The sequence below is a fragment of the Macrosteles quadrilineatus genome, unplaced genomic scaffold (genome assembly GCF_028750875.1).
Source record: "Macrosteles quadrilineatus isolate MER2022 unplaced genomic scaffold, UCM_ALF_1.0 Scaffold_2__2_contigs__length_208266976, whole genome shotgun sequence".
NCBI lineage: Eukaryota > Metazoa > Arthropoda > Insecta > Hemiptera > Cicadellidae > Macrosteles > Macrosteles quadrilineatus.
The window spans coordinates 47,941,853-47,963,318 of NW_026542595.1; the positions used below are offsets into that span (position 1 = coordinate 47,941,853).

Below are 21,466 nucleotides of genomic sequence, written 5' to 3' on the forward strand. Positions count from 1 at the left end.
TAGAGGTCGTGTTTTGTTTACAATTTGTTTCCCGTTAATACAGCCATTTAAAACCTCGTTTAAACAAATAATACGATCTAATCATAAACAATAACTTGTCCCCTAGATATATAACCAAACAGTAAAGCACAAATCAAGAAATTAACCCTAAAATAATGGAAACAAAGTTTCATCGACACTAGCGCCTTTGTGTCTAGTACATGAACTAGACACGAAAAACGTGCTTCAAAATTTACAATGGGATGAGAAGTCTACTTGTGTTGGTTAGTCTATGGTTTTATCCATGCTACCAGTAACCAATCACGGTCGCCTTACATGTAAATAATAAGTCTATAATTTGTCCAATACAGTACAACTAATGGGTCATAGACGAAATCAGAATAGCTGTAGTTTTTTTTCACGTTGAAGTCTGGCTCTTACCACCCCACCCCTTTTACGGTAGCCATATTGCTCGTGAGTTGTCAGTCAACGTGACAAAATATTATTTTCATTTTGGAATTAAATTTTATTTATATTAAATGCATTGTCAGTGTGTTCTTTTAAAATAAGCATCTACCGCGTAAGTATAGTTAACTTTGCTTATGATCTATGTTAGAAAAACAATTAACTGCATTAACAAAAACGAACCTATATTTGGGACTGGTCTTGAAACTTGTCGTGTACCCACCGGTTGATTGAAAACTCATAACAAATTTTATTTTTTCCAGTTTCAGACACATTAAAGAAAGACAAGATCCATCTAAAATAGCCTAATACTTGCCATAAAAATTACTGATTGCAGGCTCGTTAGGCCTAATCTTTACTTTATTAATTACGCCTTTTGCCTTAGGGAATTTTTGAAGTGGTCTTGGGGGATTTTTTTCTACTTAGCCTAGCCTAAACTTATGTCTAACTTAGCCATAATCTTATAGTCTTGAATCTTCTTACAGATAACCCCAAATATTGAAACACATTCTTGGTTCCCGAATTCGAAAACGACTATTGTTGAACATAAAAATTCAATTTTGAAACGAAATTTAATGTTTTTGGCAACTTAATATAGACTAGGCTACATTAATTTATATAGTTAGCCTAAGTTAGCATAGACTAACTTGGGTAACTACTTAGACCTACCTTTTGATTGGGTAGGTGGGCACACACCTGTATATTGTGCAGTGAGTGTACTTTAGAAATAAGGACATGTTATTATATCATGCAGTAGTAATGTTTAACTTGCCTCTTCAGGGGTTTTTATTAAGTTATTTGGTACTTTATTAGGGTTTTTTTAAAAGCCAGTATCTATAAATTAAAACATTTGCCTAAATATATATTGGAAGTAGAGTAGGCCTGGTTCGATATAGCCTAAGTGAATTTCCCCTAAACTTAGGCCACAAGGAATAAGTTAGGCCTATAGTCCTCGCCAACCTAACTTGAGGCAGCCCAAGGCTGCACGGTGTATATCTAGTGCGGCCTTGGGCTGCCTCAAGTTAGGATAACAAGGACTAAACTTAGGTATAGGCGTATTGTTGTATGTCTCATGGTAAGATTTAGACCTGGTTCCAATTAAACAACCTAAGTTAACTTAATTAAATTAAGTTATTTTGTTTTGATGTCGCCAGAGGTAAAAAGTACCATCTCATGAACAAAGTATAGGTTACTAGTAAGTTAAGTGCCTGTATTTAGTTATATGAATCCATTCTTTGCCCTGGCAACTTTTAAGGAAAGCGTTAACATTTGCGTTAAAGGAATTGAACTTTTAACTTAGCCTAAGTTTAAACTTCTCCCAAGTCTTAAACCTGAGTTTTGTAAGCTGTATAGTAACTTAGTAAAAGAATCACCATAAGTTATTAAGAATGGTTAGGTCTTACTCCTAGCTACAAACTTTAGCAACTTTGCTCGCAACAACTTGTCGGTTCCACTTATATCTGTTTGTTTGCATAAGTTTTAGTTCAGTTTGTTCTTCGTAGATTTCACTCTTCAAATGTATTTTTATGTTTTGGCTATCTAGAAATATTAAGTTAATAGCCTTTATTTTTTATAGGTGGAGTGTTGTCAATCTTCAGTGTTGTTTGAATTATTCACTCAACATGCCGAAACAAGTAAGTTTTAAAATTATTTTGTCTTACATGAACAAGTTATAAGTTAATTGTTTTTAGATGACCTTTAATGTTAATTAATCTGATAACTTAGTAGGCTAGGTATATAAAATTAGGCTAAACTACCGGTATTTCAATATAAGTAGGCCTAACAAGTGGTAAAATGGAACCGTTACAAAATTACCGTACTTACTTACTTGATAGTTGAATACTGCATCGGTGACCGACAAAGTTGGAAAAGAGTGTGTCCCATTCTGCAGGATTGCGTCCTATTACTATCAGGATTGGGTCCCATTAATATCAGGATTGGGTAGGGCCTACTTTCCTGTTAAAGGGAACATTCATTGAGTTTATTATCAATGATTTTTTTTATACCTATATCAAAATTTTACTTTTTGATCCGAGATAGCCTATTCATTTAACTTATTAACACGTTCGCTACCACAATTATATGGAATTTACTTTTGCATAGACCAGCGACGCAATTGTGCGTCGACTCGTTTCTCACAATAGACCACCGACGCATATTTGCGTCTGCTGGTCACATTGAAATAGACTAACGACGCACAGTTGCGTCGGTGTTCAATGTTATTAATCAGCATACTTCTTAGCAACGGTCTATTTTAAAGCCCTGATTTTATCGTATTGGTCTAGAGGGATATCTGCCGCAAATGTGCGTCACTTGGTCTGTGGATATGACGATTGGTTATGTCACACAACAGTTGGCAACATTGTTGTTTACATTGTGTATTCCGCGACATCACAGAACAGATGTAAACGTTATAACCTTTGCAGTTTTGGCTAGTGTTTAGTGGAGTTTCTTTATTTGTTTGTGTAAAAGCTTGAAACAACCAAATTTTCAACGACGCTTACGTACGTCGCCTGGTCTATTGAAACGAAAATGTAATCTTTTTAACTGGATTTTATTTAATAGACTGACCGACGCATACAGTCCAACCTCAGTATAACGAATCTGAAGGGACCGAACTGAATATTCGTTATATCAAGGATTTTGTTAAAACGAGGTTCGTTATATAGAGGTTAGGTTTGCAGGAATTTCGCTAAGTCGAGGTTCAGAACCAGCGGTCAATATAGGTAGGAATTTGACCTCATTAAAATACAATTAAAGTAGCATAGGCTACAATACTTTACAGTACAGTGTTTACATTGTACAGTAGAACCTAAATTATCCGGCATAATAAAGGTGAGGGATCTTGAATATTGCGCAATCATGACAATGACAGGTTAAAAACTGTAAGTTTAAAATCACAGCTTGTTCTAACCCTCCTAAAACCTAGCAAAACCCTGTATTGCGTAGTCATAAACCACGTAAAGAACAAAACAATAGGCCTACAGTAGAGTTTAGTAAGCTACTGCTGGCGATAGGCTGGTAGGCTACTTACATTACAGTACTGATTTATCACAACAGAGGAATGTCAATAATAATCATTAACTATAGCATTGGTGTTGCTAGTTGAAACAAATCGTATTGAAAACAATAAATTATTAGATAAGTCATTATAAAAGTGCATAATCATAGCCAAATTAAGGATAATAAAAACACTTGTAAAAGGAATGTTAAGATAACGACGTTGCTATTCTTTCTCTTTGGTTTTGTTTTTATATTCTTTCTTAGGTTTCTCTTTATCCAAAAATTGTACAATTCACCATAGTTATCCCGTATCGCCCAATCACAGCTTACTAAACATTACGTCGTCTTCAGTCCTCCCTCAGTGAATGAAATCAGTTCTCAGTTGCAAGTTGCAACATAGCGCGCGCAGCGACAGCAGACAAAGGGTACGTCCACAATGCACGCTGGTATAAGCAGGAAGTCAGATTCAGATTTTCGGTGCCGAGTGTCTGACTCAGATGAGGTGGCCATAATGCAAGCAGGTTGTCAGCCGGACCTGTCTGTGTTGAGACCTATTTAAGGGATACTGTACATTAATACATACATGTTTTAAACATATTTTATACAGGTTTTATACATATTATTAACTTCTTGCAGACGACAACAGGTTTTTTTTTATATTTAAGAATGCGCTTGAATACCTTCTTAAATACCCCCGCCGCAGCAAACCTGCAGACTTAGCGAATTTCCATTTGCCTGATTGGATTTAAACTAAAATGTCTCCTTAAAAATATCACATTTATTCCCTTTTTAAACAGAATTAGTTTAATGAGGACTTAGGTTTGCTGCAACAGGGAGGGTAAAAAAGTTTTTTTAACGTAAAATGTTAAAAGGTACTGTGGTTTAGTAAGAAATTGATGTATTTTCCAAATATGATCAAAATATGTTCATAAACAAGCAAACTAAAACAGTTGACTTATTCTCCATAAGAATAACATGGGAATTTTAAAATTAAAATTTTTTTGAATCTTCTCCGTAACAATTAGGCGCTTAATAACGCTTCAATATACTAAATTATTTGTTTTTTAAGCTCTACAAAATGGATTGAAAAGAAATTGTGAAATTTTGTGTTTTTAGGGTCAAAAATGGGAAAAACCTATTTTTACCCCCATCAAACCCCCCATAAACCCCTGTTCCCATAGTCCGATCATGCTGGTTCGCGAACTCATTCAAGTTTATCCCACCTTACACCTTCAAACCAAATTTTATCAAAATCGGACAAAAATTACTCAAGTTATCGTGCGGATGGAGTACACTCAATACAAAAACAAAAATCAACAGTCCGATATAAGCAGGTTGTCTGAAACCAGAATGAACAATTCATTCCGGTAAAAATCTGAGTCAGACTACCTGCGCGCAGAAAATCGGCGCGCAGGTGCACTATGGCCGCTTACGTTTACTAGCATGGGATGATAAGCGCGCCGAGTCTGACTTAATCGGCGCCGACAGTCTGACTCAGAAAACCAGCGTGCATTGTGGACGTACCCAAAGATGTAAAACGGAGCAGACGAATGTTAGCGCAAGCGATGACGTGACCTTTCTATTTCATTTGATAAAGAAACAGATTTTCCCAAAACAATAATTGGGTGGGGGATTTGTTATATCGAGGGAAAGACGTAGACAATTCGTTATGTAGAGGTTAAATTCGCAATGTAGAGGTTCTGACAATGATAAATTCGCTATATTGAGGTGTCTTATTTTAGCCGAAATCACGAAAAATTCGTTAAATCAAGGTCTTTGTTATAGTTTGTTCGTTATGTAGAGGTAAAATATACATTGTGTCTTATGAAGAGTTCTAGGGGATTGAAAAAAATTCGTTATATCAAGGAATTCGTTATATCGAGGTTCGTTATATCAAGGTTAGACTGTATATGCGGCGTTTTAAAATTTTCTCAAAACGATAAATAAAAACAATATTTATTGCTTACTAATTCACTTAAGGTTAATATTAAATCAATTAGTCCATTTAAACGATATTTCTCTTTTGGTCTGTCAGCAATGTTATTCCTCTATCACTTGGTCTGTAAGTAACGTCATGCTCATTCCTCTTGGTCTGTAGGAGTGACCGGACCGACGCAAATGTGCGTCGCTCGGTAGCGAACGTGTTAACCCTTTCAGTGCTAGGCCAATAATTCATATTTTGTAAGACTTTTTTGTTTGCCTTTTAATTCCATTACCTGTTGTTGAATTTTAACTGTCATGTTGTCACTATTTTATTAATTAGGCTAATTTTGAATAATAACACAATAAGAAAATATATAAGAAAGATAAATCCCGCTTTTTGTAGTAAACATTAAATAAAACTTAGTTTTTGTTGTAATTTTCCTGGATTTCCTATAAATTTTTATGTTCTGATAGCATTATTTGAAACCAAAATCTCATAAAATCAAAAGACATATAGTTTACAATGTAATATTGAATTTAACCTTGATTTAGTTGGACGAGGTTATCGTAATATAGCCATTTTAGGGAAACTAATGTTTTGCTGCAAAGTCTCAGGAACACATTTATGATCACTGTTGTGTTTAAACTAAAAGATTGCATCTAAATAGTCCGTGACTAACTGGTGCTGCTACCTAGTAACGCATTGAACAACCATCTGCAGCGCCATCTGTTCGCAATCGGTGGCGACAGCTTAAATACCGGGTTTTGACTCCCCAGTCTTCAAGCACAGATAGCCGAGAAGGCTAGGGCGTGTGTCACTTGGCCAGTGGCATTCGTCTGCTCGGGTTCGAATCCCGTCCTGTGTGAGTGTGGCAAATAATTGGTGACCTGTGTGTTTGTAGCGATATACTACAACTACTGGGGCATAGTGAGGTGTTCATAATCCTTGGTTTAGACATACACCTCAAAATCATCAGATTGGGCGAATCTTTTAGCTAAGTGGTTGTTAGTGTATCCTATGAACATGCAGGTCACCAATGGCCGTTTTGCTATTTTTTGTTAAAATAACCTCCCTCTCTATATCCATTAGAGATTTTTTAAAACAACGATATATCGTTTCATAGCACTGAAAGGGTTAATGGATTTAAACATATCAGCTGGCAACAACGATAAATAAATAGGTAACTTGTTTTTCAGTATCAACATAAACAATTTAATATAAATAGGCCTAATATAGGCTATTGAAATGAAACTCTTCTAAACTAACCTAACTAACCAAATTTAAAAATAGGCATAGCCTAATGGAAATTTTGGAAAATTTATGAACTTACAAGTAAATAGGCCTAAACCCTAGCAATAGAAGTGTACTTAGTAGGTAGGTACACAATTAAAAGGTCTTCAAAAACAAACATTTTCTACATTTAAATATTGGTTCTATCTCCAACGGTTTTGAAACGTAAAAACACAAATATTCAAATAATAATCTTTCAGTAGGCCTACCTATTTTGGTATTATATGGAGGCCACTGAATTTACAGCGTGCTGTGGCGGTCATGTTAGGTTGGATTATCATAAATATGCTTGTAGGACTTTCCTAGTTTTGTTATGAATCGAACGATACCAGATGAATCATGCTTTCTATTTATGATAACCTAACTGCCACAGTGTGCTGTATAATAGTGGCCTCCGTATAATACCAAAGTAGGCCTACGGCCTACCAATTAGGCTGTAGGCCAATCCAGATAACGGTTTTTCGGTTAAACCGACATCCCCAAAAACATGTAAAAACGGACCGTTTAAATGCATACTGTGTAGGCCTACAGTATTTGACTTAAATTTAGGAGAGCATTGTGTTTAGATACGTGATCACTCATCTCTAATCTTTGCCATGAGAACAGTTGTTTCATTACCGTCCACTTCCTGCCGATCTAGTCTGGTTAAACCGAAGTCCTGATAAAAATTGTCCAGTTAAAGAGATGTCATTTCCGTCGAGTGTAGTCAGGTTAAACCGATGTCCGGTTAAAAGGTATTCTGATAAGAGGTAGTCTACTGTATTCAATTTCCAGGAATAGCCATTGTTTATTTTCTTAAAGACTAGTCTCCGTTTCCACTTATAGTGACAACAAATGATTTCATTTGTAATTTAAATTCGAACAGTTATAGGCCATAAGCAGAGAAGAAAATGATTTTAGTCAATTTCTCAGATTCCTAAGAACCAGATATTGCCTTCAAAATTAACAATCAGGTATTATAATATAAATTAACTTAAAAACAACCTAAACCAACCACTTCACACACTGCGCTTTAGTATGAGCTTCCATTGCGATACTAACGAAACTCATCAATTATTTGTTATTGTTTACCAAGCAACAATATAAACTAATCAGATCTGATAAAACTGCTCTTGAACTTTTTTTAGTAGCTTTGCAAATGTGGTGTTTTAAGACAACTATAATGTTCCATAAAAAGATAAGGGGGGATGGTAAAAGTTGTAATTTTTTTTATAACCCTGTACAGAACAAACAGTAGGTAGATGCGTAGAGGACCAAACCTACCAACAAACTAAAAGTAAACACAAGTAATAAAAAATGTTATAAAGGCCTACATGTATTGTACTGAACATAAAAATAATTCTTGACTTGCATGAAAAATTCTGTGATTCAGTAGTAATCAAAGAGCTAATGCTGGTGAGTAATTTTTCAAGTCTGAATGCACTCAGCCTAATTAACGGAGATAGAAAAAGAGTACTGCCAACAGGGACGTAAGCAGAAGGGGTCCACAGCGATTTGTAATAAAACAATGCTCTTGGGGGAAAAGTGAATCATTTACCACGATCACGGTGACTATAATGGCGTCCATGTGATTGCGGGAGGTGTCCATGATTTTTCCGCGATTGCAGGTGTTGAAGATTGATGTCTCTGGTCTCTCTGATTCAGAGATGTTAAAGATTTTGCCGCGATCATGGGACAGTTCCACATAAGGGGCGGGGGCTGCTTGGATTAATTAAGCTTAGGGCCGCACGTATCCTAAATCTGGCACTGACGGTGGGACACTTGATCGGTTACCCGAAGTGTCGGCTTTGCTTAGGTCGTATACAGTATTAGGGTTTCTACTGTATAATCTATTGCCTTCCATCAGTGGAGGATGAAACATTTATGTGATCCATTTGTCCCAGGTTTTGAAGACCTGCTTCGGTTTGAAGCGAAGCTCTGATCTTGTAAATGAGTCTGGTTATGTAAGCTTATGTGTTGTGGTGTTAGCTTAAATAGTTTTGCTCTTATGCTTGATATATTACGAGTTCTACAATTTTGTTTGAACACACACTGAGCATGGTGTTTGTTTATTATAACCTCTATACTTTTGACCATATGGGTTTGTTAAGCTTTTATAAACTGGAGTCTGTCATAAAACAGGGTGTCTACCTGTCACGGATGTCACAGATTTTAGTAATGTATCACCGATGTCCCCTATTGTCACGGAATATGCTTAAAATGTCACCTAAATTGATGTAGACCTTCACGTTTCCATATTTTTTTTTTTGACAAAACCAAATCTTTAGACAAAACTTGCCATGTATCAATAATATTTATGATCACACCCAACAGTTCACTTTGAATGAGCTTTCCAAATAAAGGATAATGCGTAATGCTAACTGTACGTTCAGTCTTAGTGTTGTAATATCTGCCCACTGTCGCCATTTTGCTGGCTAGTGCGCGGTGCTGCCATTTACAATTGCATTGGGCTTTTTATCCCTAAACAGGACTTTTTAAGACCATGTGCGAGGTAAAATGGGATGCGGGGTAAAACGAGACTATCGGTTCTTACGATTAGCTTCTTTTTATACAGCTTTCCAGATAAAAACTAACACTAATTGCTTAAAAAATATTCTACCGCAGTATTGTTGAAAGGTTTTCAAGGAGATATCTAGACATGTTACATCATACCGATCACCCTGGACAGATCGTAAAATATCATGCGGGATTTTTCATTACAGTAAAACAAGATAGACGGGTATTTTCCCAACCCTGTAAGTGGAATTTTTGTTTTCTGCGTGTAGAGAGGTTTTTGAATGTTGTAGTTGTTCTACCGACGTTTTGTGCAAGGCAAGTGCAGTTAGTTCTGAGAGAAAAGAAGACATTAAATGTTTGCATTTGTTGAATGCTAAAAATCCTTCCAACTTCCAACAGTAACTGTGTAGTTATGTGTTGGATTTTAAAAATGTCTACGTTTTAATCTGTGGTTAGATTCAATCTCCCCCATTGTTGACTCGTAAAATATGTTAGTTGTTAGGCATTTGAAAATGAGTTATATAACCATTAAAATCCTGAATTTATATTATTAGGCCTAGTTTTTGTGACTTATAAAACTGTTTTACTATAGGCCTACTTAATATTTTTTACCTCAACAGCAAATATAAAATGAACTCGCAAAAATTTACTTAGTTTGACGTCACTGATTTTTGCCCCCAAATGATGATTGATAAAGCCCCCAAATGTCAATTGATATAGCCCCGATTTTTCAAATAGCTTACTGGTAGACACCCTGTAAAACAGTCTTTCCATCATATTGCTATAGAACAAATCGGAAAATAAGACACATTCAACCAAACACAAATATTTACATGCACATACATTGAATCACAGAATAGTGATCACAACTTGCCCAACATGATGAAAGCAAAGGAAATATCTCACACTGATGCCATTAGCTATTGAGTATGGTGGTGCTAATGTTTCTTTTCAATAGGGGCCACCCACTGTTGTCATGGCTAACTCTTTACACCAAATTAACCAGATTAAACATTACTCAATATTAGTGGTCCCTGTATTTAGAACCCTGGCCAGTTTTTAATACGTTGAAATACCAGGATTAGGGCCTTTTAACCCCAGGGATAACAGGATTACAATACCTGTAGTTTTTGTTGTTGTTAACTTTAAGGAGTTTAACTTAGCATGAAATACAGCATTTGATATGGCAAATGTAACGTGACAATCTAATCAATGAATAAGTATTTATTTCCTAATAGTAAGCATAAATAATTTTTTATAAATACAGTACGGAAGTTTCAATACACACCAATTGCACTACTAAAAGGTTCGGTTAATGATTATACCCTCGTAATTCGTTCTAGATTAGTGTCCTGATTAATTATTTTATGGGGCAAAAATGCTTGCTTCGTACCCACATTGCTTCATGAACAGCTGAGGTTTTCTAATTTTTATATCTTGAATGTTTTATTCCTCTAAACAACTAATCTTTACTGCTGTAGCTGATTCTTGACCTGTCACTTTTTGTGCTTTAATTTTGGTTTATTATTGAACTGAGCAGAAATTGTTTTTAGTTGTTCCTTAGTAGTTAAAGTATAGCTGTGCTGTGCAATTTAGCTAGTAAAGTTTAGAGTGAAGAGTGATGTTTTTTACAATCAAGTTTTTGTGAGCATTACATTAACTATACATTTACCTATTTTTATACCTATAATCAGAAAGACTGTGATGAAAGTTCCTTCTGCTGCTGTATTTTTGAGCAGAGCGAGCAAAGCTCTTAAACGCTGACTCTTATGCATTTTGTCATACGCAAACTCCTCCTAGGTGGCTGCATCAAAAGACGATATCGATGAGTGCCAACATCCTGGGTTAAAATTTCTCCCAGGAATCCTCTCCACATTATTCCTGACACCAAGGCATAAGATCAGCTGTTAATTTATGATGCGATGCGATACATAAAATAAATGGTATCAGCAATCTTACACATAGGCTACTTTCTCCCATTAGCTTGTCAACTACCTTTATCATGGGTAAGCGGTGGGAGTACTGTGATATTTTATAGGGAAAATCACAAAAGTTGCAATAACTTTTGAACAGTAATTTGTACAGCAATGGAGGGTTGCACTATTATGTTTAGAATTATAAGGACCATATTATACTAACTTTAATCAAACTTGATTTTTTTAGAAAATCTGTTTTAAGTTAGGCTACTGTTATTTTATGTTTTTTAATGGGAAAATAACATAAAGTTACAATAATAACTTTCAACCCGTAATTTTTACAGAAATAGGAGTTAAAAATTTACCATTTTACCATTTTGTAAAAAATTTAAAGGGCATAACATACTAAATTTTTTATCAAAATCATTCGGGCCAATTTCAAGGATTAGTTACTAAGAATTAGTATTTATACACAAAATTTTATAAAAATCGGACCACTTGTGTGATCTGTAGCTCTGTACACATTCACACCCACACAGAGAGACATAACTTCGAAAACCACTTTTTTGAGTCTAAAGGGAACCCATACTCTATGTTACAGTAAAGGTTTTTTGTTACTTACTGTTCAATAAAGTTTTAAGAGAACTACTGACTGTACTATTGAAAAATTGGGTCCAAGTGAGAAATTCTAAGGGAAAGGAGATTTAGCAGGAATAGTATTCTGGTTTAAACATATAGGTTGTCCCAGAGTGAGCAGTCCAAAGTTCATGGTGGATGGACGGTTAATGTTTTAAATGAAAATAGGCTGATTCTCCCTCACAAGTTTAACTAACTTTATTGATTACGAATGGATTGAATTTAAGTACAACTCATTTTCAGATCATATCCGTTATATTTATCTTTTATTATGATTACAGATCAAACCTGTAGCCCTATAATTAAAATTGCCATGGGCAAAGCCAGGGTTATGCTAGTTAAGAGCATGAGAAGTTGGATAAAAATATTTGCTCTCTTGATTCAATATACAGTAATTTGCAAATGTAATGTGTTTTATGTCCTTATCAAATTTACATTCTTGGATTCTTGTGACTCAGTGGCAGTAGGTGACTGTTTCCCTGATAAGGGAACTAGTGTCAGCAAAGCCGATATTAGCCTGTTATTCCATCTGCAATAGCTTATGAGTAATATTCTCTGGGGTAATATTGAAGTTCCATACTGATACTGTAATGGGTCAGATATAGCAAAATTGCATTAACACAACTTTTATATTAAATTATTTTATATTCGTACAATCATACATATTATTCTTTTTATAGTTTGATTACACATTATTATTGTGATTCACTAATCTTTGTACAGCATTTATAGTACCATTTATAGTAGCATTTATAGTAGTTCAATCAAATATCGACCTATGTTTATGCTCATTAATGATAATTTACTAGATTAGATTAACTATCAATTGTAAACCAAATTTATTTGAGCTAAACTATTGGTTTACATATGTGTTTATATAATACTAGCTGTGTGCCCGGTCTACGTACGGGAATCTTGTAGTAAGTTGAAACCTTCTTATATTCAAAACAGGAGTTGGTTTGCATAATTAGTGTGCATTTTTCCAGATATGCTGGCAAAACTATTACTGTAAAGGAATAGGCTACATAAACTTTCGCAAATGCAATATCTGACAGTTTCAAGCCAAAACAAATGCTTTGCAATTAAATGTCACCCGATCATGTTGGTCCATATTTTATATCTAATGATAAAAGGAATTGCTTTATAGATCTATGAGGCATAGCCCTAAGGTAGTCCTGTAATCGAAAGTTACTTTTCACACTGGTTAAAAGTAGTTGAACACTACCTCAACCTCACTACTACACACTTTATTCGGGTTGAAATTTTCATTAACAAAGGTGCTCTAGTCTTTTCCACGAAACACTGATAAATAAGGTCATTAATGCGTTACCAACAGACAACAGACATACACACACAAATAGGCCTACAGAATGGAATTTGGGGATTTGTTACGCTTTAACCATAAAGCAAATTACAAACAAAATAATTATTTGAAAGTTTTGATAGTGTCATCAATTTTTATGATAATCGTATTTAGGTCTAAACAAACTGTAAAATTGGTGTAAATCTGTTGGCAAATATATAAATAAGTAAATAAATACACAGTTCATAAAACACTGATACGTTAACAATGTAAAGCTTTAAAAGTTCATGATGGTTTGCTAAAAAAATCCTTCACTTAATGTTTTATAATTTTCAAAGCATAAACTAACATTTTGGAGTCCAGACAGAAAACGAAAAAAATTATACAGTAAGACATCAATTAAATTTAATAAGAAATAAGGTTCAGCACTAACGATAACTAAGTTGTAAATAGTGATGTGTTCGTACATAAAATGATTATTACTGCTACCACCGGTTCTCAGGAAAAGTACCAGTACCAAAAAACCAACGTTTACAGTTAAGAAAAGAACTATAGTACTTACGACCAATTCAAACTGTCCTTGTAATCAAACTGTATTATAGGTGTTAATCCGTTGGCAAATATATAAATAAATAAATAAATACACGGACCACAAAACATTGAAAAGTTAACAACGTAAAGCTTTAAAAATGCATTAATGTTTGCTCAAAAAATCATTCACTTGAAGTCGTATCAGTACCCAAGTTATTATCTCCCTTGGTTTTGGATTTTTTTAAGTTTTCAAAAATCAAAGTTATTTTCCATTAATAGCATTATTTGTACGCAACTTTTAATGTTAACATATTAATGACAGTTTCAAGAAACCACCTTTATCCAAACAAAGGTTTCTTATTTAAAAGATTAGGTACGTAATCTCTAAACGATGATCGGTATATCTAGCAAACATTCGGAGGAAATGTGACAAAAAACGCACAAATCTGGGGTTTTGGACATTTGTAGTTTTACTTCCTAAGTAGGAAGGCTATGTATTCTAGGGAAAAGTACCGATATTGTTGTCGAAATGTAGTTGTGAATAATTAGGCCTACGTAGGGCCTACCCAAGATATGGGCTTTGAGCTAAGATTTGCAGTATGGTCCAGCGACACTACAAAGAGGTAAGTAGAAACTTGCGATTAATTGCACTTGCGATTAATTAAACCGGTTAAGTGTAAGGCACAATGTTTTTTATCTCACTTGATTTGGATGTGCTTACAAAACTTGATTGGAAATGGTTGCGGTATTTGTAAACAGTATTTAATGTAAACATATCAGTGACAGCTAGAAGTGAGAACTAATCTTAACATCTGATCGTTATATTATCAAATGTAATAGTAAACATTTGGGAGAAAATTTGATAAAAATCAAACAAAATTGGGTTTTTGATGGTTTGTTATTTTGTTTTCAAAGAAGCAAAGCCATGTTTTTATAGCCAAATACACTCTCACCAATCCAGTAAATGCAGAAAATGATTTGAACCTTGATCGGTACTATAGTTTTCTAGGAGTAGGCCGCGTAAAATGACATGTTGGCGTCACAGACAGAATGGACAGACAGACAAAAATTGAGATAAGACTCGTTTCGGCTTTCTTAGGCTATAAAACCTAAAAATAACCAAGAAATGCATGATTCTAAGCAATGTAAAGACAAAACTGTAATTTTATTTATATAGATTATTTATATAGTAGGTAAATTTAATTTGAAAACTCCTTATTTTCTTTTATATTTAATACGAAAATCAAAATGTTGGTTTAAATCAGGATAAAGAACTCTTGCTTTAATTATCACCACCACTTATCTTGGGCATGTTGTGTTGTAGTAGTAATGTGTTATAGGGTAGTTTAAGTCCAGGAATGATACCTTAAAAGAGCAGTGAGAGTTCAGGTCTTCAGGGACACCCTGCATATTACCCTTTGTAGATCAAACTCATTCAGTTAGGTTGTCTAGTTCATTAAAAACATGTTGAACAACATACATACATTGCAGTATACATCGACATACATCAGATTAAAAATCACTTTTGAAAGTCTAAAGATCACTTAAACAATTAGCTAACAGAAATACTTTTCTGCTCTCTCTTGTGCCATTTTTATAAATGGATTTCAAGTATTGATATCATTTCTATGCACTATTTACATACTATATTTGTATTACATGGTGAAGTGTTCTGTATTAGGCTACACCTGTATCGCAGTATCACGGATCGCCAAGGTTAAATGACATTCAATAGAAGCATGACTGCTCTATAGTTCCAGCATTTACAAAGCTGTAAAGTTGCAAATGTAGCACTGTAGATAAAGCACTGCTGCTAACCGAGCAAATCGTGTAGCCTAACTCTTAATGTATGAAGCACATGCACTGATAACTGGTGCACACAATTATGCAACTTAAACCTGTCTGTCAAGACCTTTTTGCGTACCTACCTACATTGACTATACAGGGTGGAAAATGTCTCCGGACAGTTAAATATTTTAAATACCCCCGCCGCAGCAAACCTGCAGGGCTGCAGATTAAGCAAATTTCCATTTGCCTGATTGGATTTACACTATAATATCTTCTAAAAAGTATGACATTTATTCCCTATTTAAATAGCACTACCTAGTTTAACAAGTACTTAGGTTTGCTGAAACAGGGAGAGTAAAAGTGTTTTTTATGTTAATAGTTTAGTATGAAATAAATGCATTTTCCAAATTGAATCAAAATATGTTCATAACTAAGCAAACTACAACAGAATAACATTGGAATTTTATATTTACAATCTTTTGCAATTTTATCCGTAACAATTAGGCGCATAACAACGCTTCAATATACTAAATTATTAGTTTTTTGAGCTCTACAAAATGATTTGGAAAGAAATTGCAAAATACTATGTTTTTAGGGTCAAAAACGGGAAAAAACAATTTTTACCCCATAAAACCCCCCGTAAACCACTGTTCCCATAGTCCGATCATGCTGGTTCGCGAACTCGTTCGAATAAATGTAGGTTTACACGTTTGTACCAAATTTCATAAAAATCGGATAATTTTTGCTCAAGTTATCGTGCTAACGGACATATATATATATTCGAACGGATGGTGTTTTGGGATCTAGGGACCTCAAAACGAAAAAATAAATTGGGTCCAGGTCTTACCATGAATACTATGGTAATAGCTTATTCCCTATGTGGGAAATTCGCTAAAAATAATCAAGATAGAGATAAAAAAATGATACAGAGTTACTGGGCATTAAAGTCATTTAAACACATTATTTAGTGATATGGTAAACCCTCAGGGGGATGGCCTGCTAGGAGTCAGAAGAAAATCTTAAATGTAAGCATGTACGTTGATATGCACATCATGCCGCAAACTCTAACCGACAAACGGAGCTAAAAAAGGCAGCCGTTCAAATGTCTCTTAAATCTGTTATTTTAAATCTTTGAAGGACTGCCATTTTTTACTCAGTTTCTATTTTGAACTCAAATTTGTATCATTTTATTCTACCAATAAAGACCTTTAATTTTATGTGCATATCGACCTATGTTTACATCATTGATTTCCTTCAGACTTCAGTAGTGGGCTTCACCCCCTCCCTCGAGCGGGTAACATATACTGTAATAGCATTGCAAATTCAAGGAATCTTTGAACAGCTGTCATTTTTTACTCGGTTTTCAATTTGAGACTTCACTAGCCAATACCTTTAATTTGATGTGTATGAGCATATCAACCTATGCTTACGCAGTTGAAAGCACAGTGTATTGAATGGTTTATAGTATGGTTATGTATTGAATGGAGTCGAAATCTGTGGTGTGATTTTTTTATCTGGGGGGTTGTGGAAGATCAGTGTATTGCTCGCCGATCTTAAACATAGATGACTAAAAACCAAGATGAAGCAAGGGAAAGCCTTTGAAAAAATATCTAATGAAGTGTGCCACAATTAAATGTGTGGTCAGAGCTGAAAACTCGACTTGACTTTCTTCGAGCACATTAATGGGAATTGAACCAGAAACCTCCAGATTTCTTGTTCATATCACATCGAAAAATTTGCACCCTCCATTTAAGATTAATTTTAAACACGTTAAAGTACAAATAAAACGTGTGTTGTTTTTAAATGTTGTACTTGAAGGCTTTCTTTTGATAAATGTTTCCAGTACATTAACATATCAGTCACGTAGGTAAAGGTAACTCTATGGAAAATTGAGATTCTGTAAAATACCAGGATCTTATTCAATAGCAATACAGTATACATTTCTGTGTGATGGACTCCCGCGTGAGTGTGACTTTATTTCCATTACACAGTATCGGTGACGGCCTTCACGGCTGGACGTGGCTGTGGCTGGTGACTCCACACTTTCACCCCAACACTGTCACCCGTCACCGTGTCAGTACGCTGACGACGTCAAAATATCACAATGTCCAAAAGTCTTTCTACAATCCCTGGACGTAGTGGGATTGGCCATCGTGCAACAGCGCACTTAATACAGTACTCTAAAAACGTAGCAATAGCATAATGTCTAAAGTCGCTGCCAGTTGCACGACGTCCAATAGCCGTCCAGAGCTCCTGCTTACGTATCAAGGTTAGGTTAGGTTAGTTTGCACTATAGACGGTAAAACAGTACTCACAGCGTGTACCAATATATTAGTGACCAATATTCACGCCCAGAGCCAGCCACGACAGCCCTTAAGCCGGCTTAAGCCTCGGTCACACTAGGCTGTTTGGCAGCCTCTGGTAAATATCGCCAGCAGGGTTTATAAACCACTAGCCGCCAGTAAATAGCCGCTAGTTTGTAGACGTCACCTGCTCCAGGACCACTCTTCTTTGACTTCTTTACGTTGTAAACTTTATTTCTTTATAAATCACTTTTTTCTCTTTCATAAGACCAAAGCTAATTTTAGTCTTCGTACTTCAAGTCTTTGATATGACTAATTAATTATAAGCTGCGTCTTTGGTATTCCTGTCAATGTAGTTGGCTGACGAGCATCCCTCAGGCAAGGGTAATAAATCTAGACTTGTTAGCCCTACAATGTTTTTGTCCGACCACTTGTTGGTGTCAACCATGTTCAATATTCACAAAAATAAGTATAAAATACATTACAACGAAACTATCATTGCATAGACAAAAAAATCTAGACTCATGTTAATTCACTAGCCGCTTGTGAGCTACTAGGGGTTCACATCGGCTGGCTGCCACCAGCGAGGTCACGTGACTGCCAGCGGAGGGTAGGCAGCGCAAATATGTTCGACTTTTGATTTCGTGAAAAATGAAGCCTCCATTCAAAAGGATTTGACTTTCCGAGGCCAATGTTATTTCCTGTTAGATTCCCAGGGTTATCGTAGTTTCCTGTACACTGTGGATTGGAAATATCTTTATTGGTTGTCGTTGTCTCATTCCACATATGGGTCCCTCATGGTTGGTTGTGTTTAAATCACTGGAAATGTTGGCGATGGTGTAATTTTACATGAATCGCAATGTATTTCATAACGCTGCGGCGCGGTGCTGTGTAGTGTGTACTTGTTTGTACCGTGAGTCACTAGTGTTGGTCTTTGTCGCAACAACGCGTCGTCCTCAGTTTCCGTATTTCCCAACATAACTAGTACGGGTTTGACATCCTGTTCTGATTATTATAGGTCTTTGGCGAAATTGTAGGACATATTGCCTATATTTAGCTGAGGATGCACAAATCTTTAAATATGTATTGACGAGCTGAAGAGGACAGAAATCAGAGTAATGCGATTCTTTATATCTTCTGTATGAAATAGTTACTCATTCATTTTAGAAACAAAACTTAATTGCACTTCTTGTTGTAGTAAAATGCTTTCCTTTAAATTCAGAAAAGGGGTTCATATTAGATCCTAGGCAACCAATTCCAATATGCATACAAGTGGCGCTGATACTTGTATAAAAATATTGTATGTAACACTTCAGATTTTAGTTTGATAGATCAACTCGTGTAGCAATAAAATCAATTACTCGATATTAATGTTTCATAAAAAATAATATCAACAATAATTTTTGGCAATTCTACACATTCTAAGCTTTTAATCCATGTGCCATGTGCCTAAATTTGTATGACCTTAAACGATTACTAAAAATTGTACCTTATCACTTTTTCGGAGCGGAAAGCTTTAAAACTCATAATGACGAGCACGACAGTTCAGAATTGGCAATAATTTGCATACACTTTACCGTGATCTTAAATATTGTTCATTACCATTAGGTCGACGTGATGTGATAAGATGTCGTTAACATTCCTGTTTAAGTGATCACGTGAGGTTTCACTCGACGTTATCACTAGACAGCTGTGCATTGTTGAATAGGTTTGAGTTTGATGAACCTTTCAATATTGATATATAATGTTTACATTTTGTCCCTTCAAAATCAGTATACAACTCTGTGTTGTCATGTCTTTGGCAACTAAATAGGTTTATATGTTCAGATTGGTTTATTCCAACACTTGTGCTTGACAGCGTTCATTTTTTAGTAAACGAACATTTACCTATTTTCAATGTATCACCGATTTCCATCCTTCGTTTATAAGAAAAAATATGTTTAACAATATAATTAACATTTACTTCTGAAAGGCTTGAGAAAATATAAGCCATTTTTAGTGATACAAGTTGTTCGAAATTGTTACTAACAACATTTTTACAGAACATACTATTATTTAATATCCAATACAAAATATAGATATGGCAAATATTGCTACATCAAATTTAAAGACTTCAAATTACACTTCACTTCTTCACTGTCTTGCTTGGTCATCATTTTAAACGTTTGTTTAACCGATTTGTTACCGATTTGTTTTAGACACTACGTTAATCTAATAAGTAAGGTAATGTAGTTATTTTAGTCCAGTAATAAGTAAAAAAGTAAAAAAAAAAAATACCACTCTTTTGGTATTTTCAACCCTCGAAACTGATTGAACAAATTATATCACGCACCGACAAGAAAAATAATATCCAGTTACAGTAATTACTGTACAGTTAATTTATGTATCGTACAAAAACGAAAACACATCGCCCAAAAGATGTGTTGAAACAAAACGCTATCACATGAATACGTGTTATCTATTTCAGTAAAACAAGTCGGTGATCATCAGAGCCCAGAGCTGTATTCCTTTTTTGTTACGACCCACTCCCCCTACCACCATTGCCCCACTCAGCGCGGATAAAAACACAAACAGCCGGATGTGCGATCATCTTATAATTTACAACCGAGAGTGAGTCATGTGCGACCAGCGATGTTTGAAAATTCAAAAGTTGAAGCGTAAACGGGTAAACCCAAGTTTTACTTTGGGTGGAGGGTGGCCGTCGACGATTGAATGGTGTAATCTCGTCTGTGTCGGTGACTAGGCGGGTCCCCTGAGGAAAGTACTTTCTCTCTCCTGGCTGGAGACGCACCTGTTATCACCTAACCCCTGACATCTGCCGCGGACGTTACAGCCCCCTCCTCACCTTGTGACGTACTGCGCGCTCATTGGCCGAGGCGTCCCCCTCCTATCTACTCACGCGCCAATTCTTCGGTCTGGGGTTCTTGTGTTCTTGGGCGTCACTCGGGTTCGACTAACGTACGTTGTTCATCTTTAGTGACCGTATCTAGTTTTATTGTGTCTGTGCCTTTTCCCGGAGTTCGGTCAGTCGGTTGAGTTTTATATCACTCATTAGTCCACCCGTCAAGATGGTGTCGGGTAAAACGGTGAGTGAAATTTGCTCCATTCCGCTCTGTTGCTACCTGTTGGACCTACCTCAACAGTTGAGCCGGGCTTTATTACACTGTACATTGTAAAATGCAATAGATTTATGTTTTTATTATAAGTTTATCGCCACCAAGTAAGCTCGTTTCTTATGACTTTTTGGAATTTTACTTTTACGGACTTCAATAATTTAGTTAATGTACCTATTCACCATCGTTTGAGGGATTCAAACATAGCCAGATTACGCAATTTTTGCAAACAGCTTTATTGAAATAAAGAAATTGAAGCATTGCCTTCAATTATGTTATACCGGTATTTTTCAAATCAAGTCATAGTGGACCAATTTGCGCGTTGATTTTTAAGGGAAGAATCATTTCTTTTTCAGTGACACAGAAACACCTTTATTCAACTAAAGCCAAAGCTCTCCAGTGTGCATGTTCAATTATTGTGGTTCTGCTTGAAATAACTAAACAAGATTTGTCCAACTGAGATAAACTCTTAGCCTCGTATTGGAAACCATTCATGTGATAACAACTTTATTATTTATTAAAACGTAAATAGAGGCAGTACATTAACGATCGGTATGCCAAGAACCAGAACCCCCACTTTTTTCAAGAACAAGTCAATTAAGTATATCTTATTACCTATTTATTTGACCAAAATAACAAGCACAGATTTGCATTAAGTCATGTCCCAATCCCTATAAATCTAAAATAAATAATAAAATAACCGTAGGTGGCCTAATTCA

The 21,466-nt window shown here is 35.4% G+C and overlaps 1 protein-coding gene across 2 annotated transcripts in view; it reads left to right on the forward strand.

The window, feature by feature from the left end:
• Nucleotides 1-437: 437 nt before the first annotated feature.
• The window catches only part of LOC128988203 (moesin/ezrin/radixin homolog 1), a 68,034-nt gene continuing 47,005 nt past the window's right edge, over nt 438-21,466 (forward strand). Inside the window, exons 1-2 of one of the 2 annotated variants that reach the window (XM_054409468.1) lie at nt 438-559; nt 2,021-2,078. In XM_054409468.1, the coding sequence (XP_054265443.1) occupies nt 2,067-2,078 (12 nt within the window). In that variant the 5' untranslated portion in view covers nt 438-559; nt 2,021-2,066. Of the gene's footprint in view, nt 560-2,020; nt 2,079-20,553; nt 20,721-21,466 lie in introns of those variants that run through there. The other variant, XM_054409467.1, reaches the window with a different exon arrangement.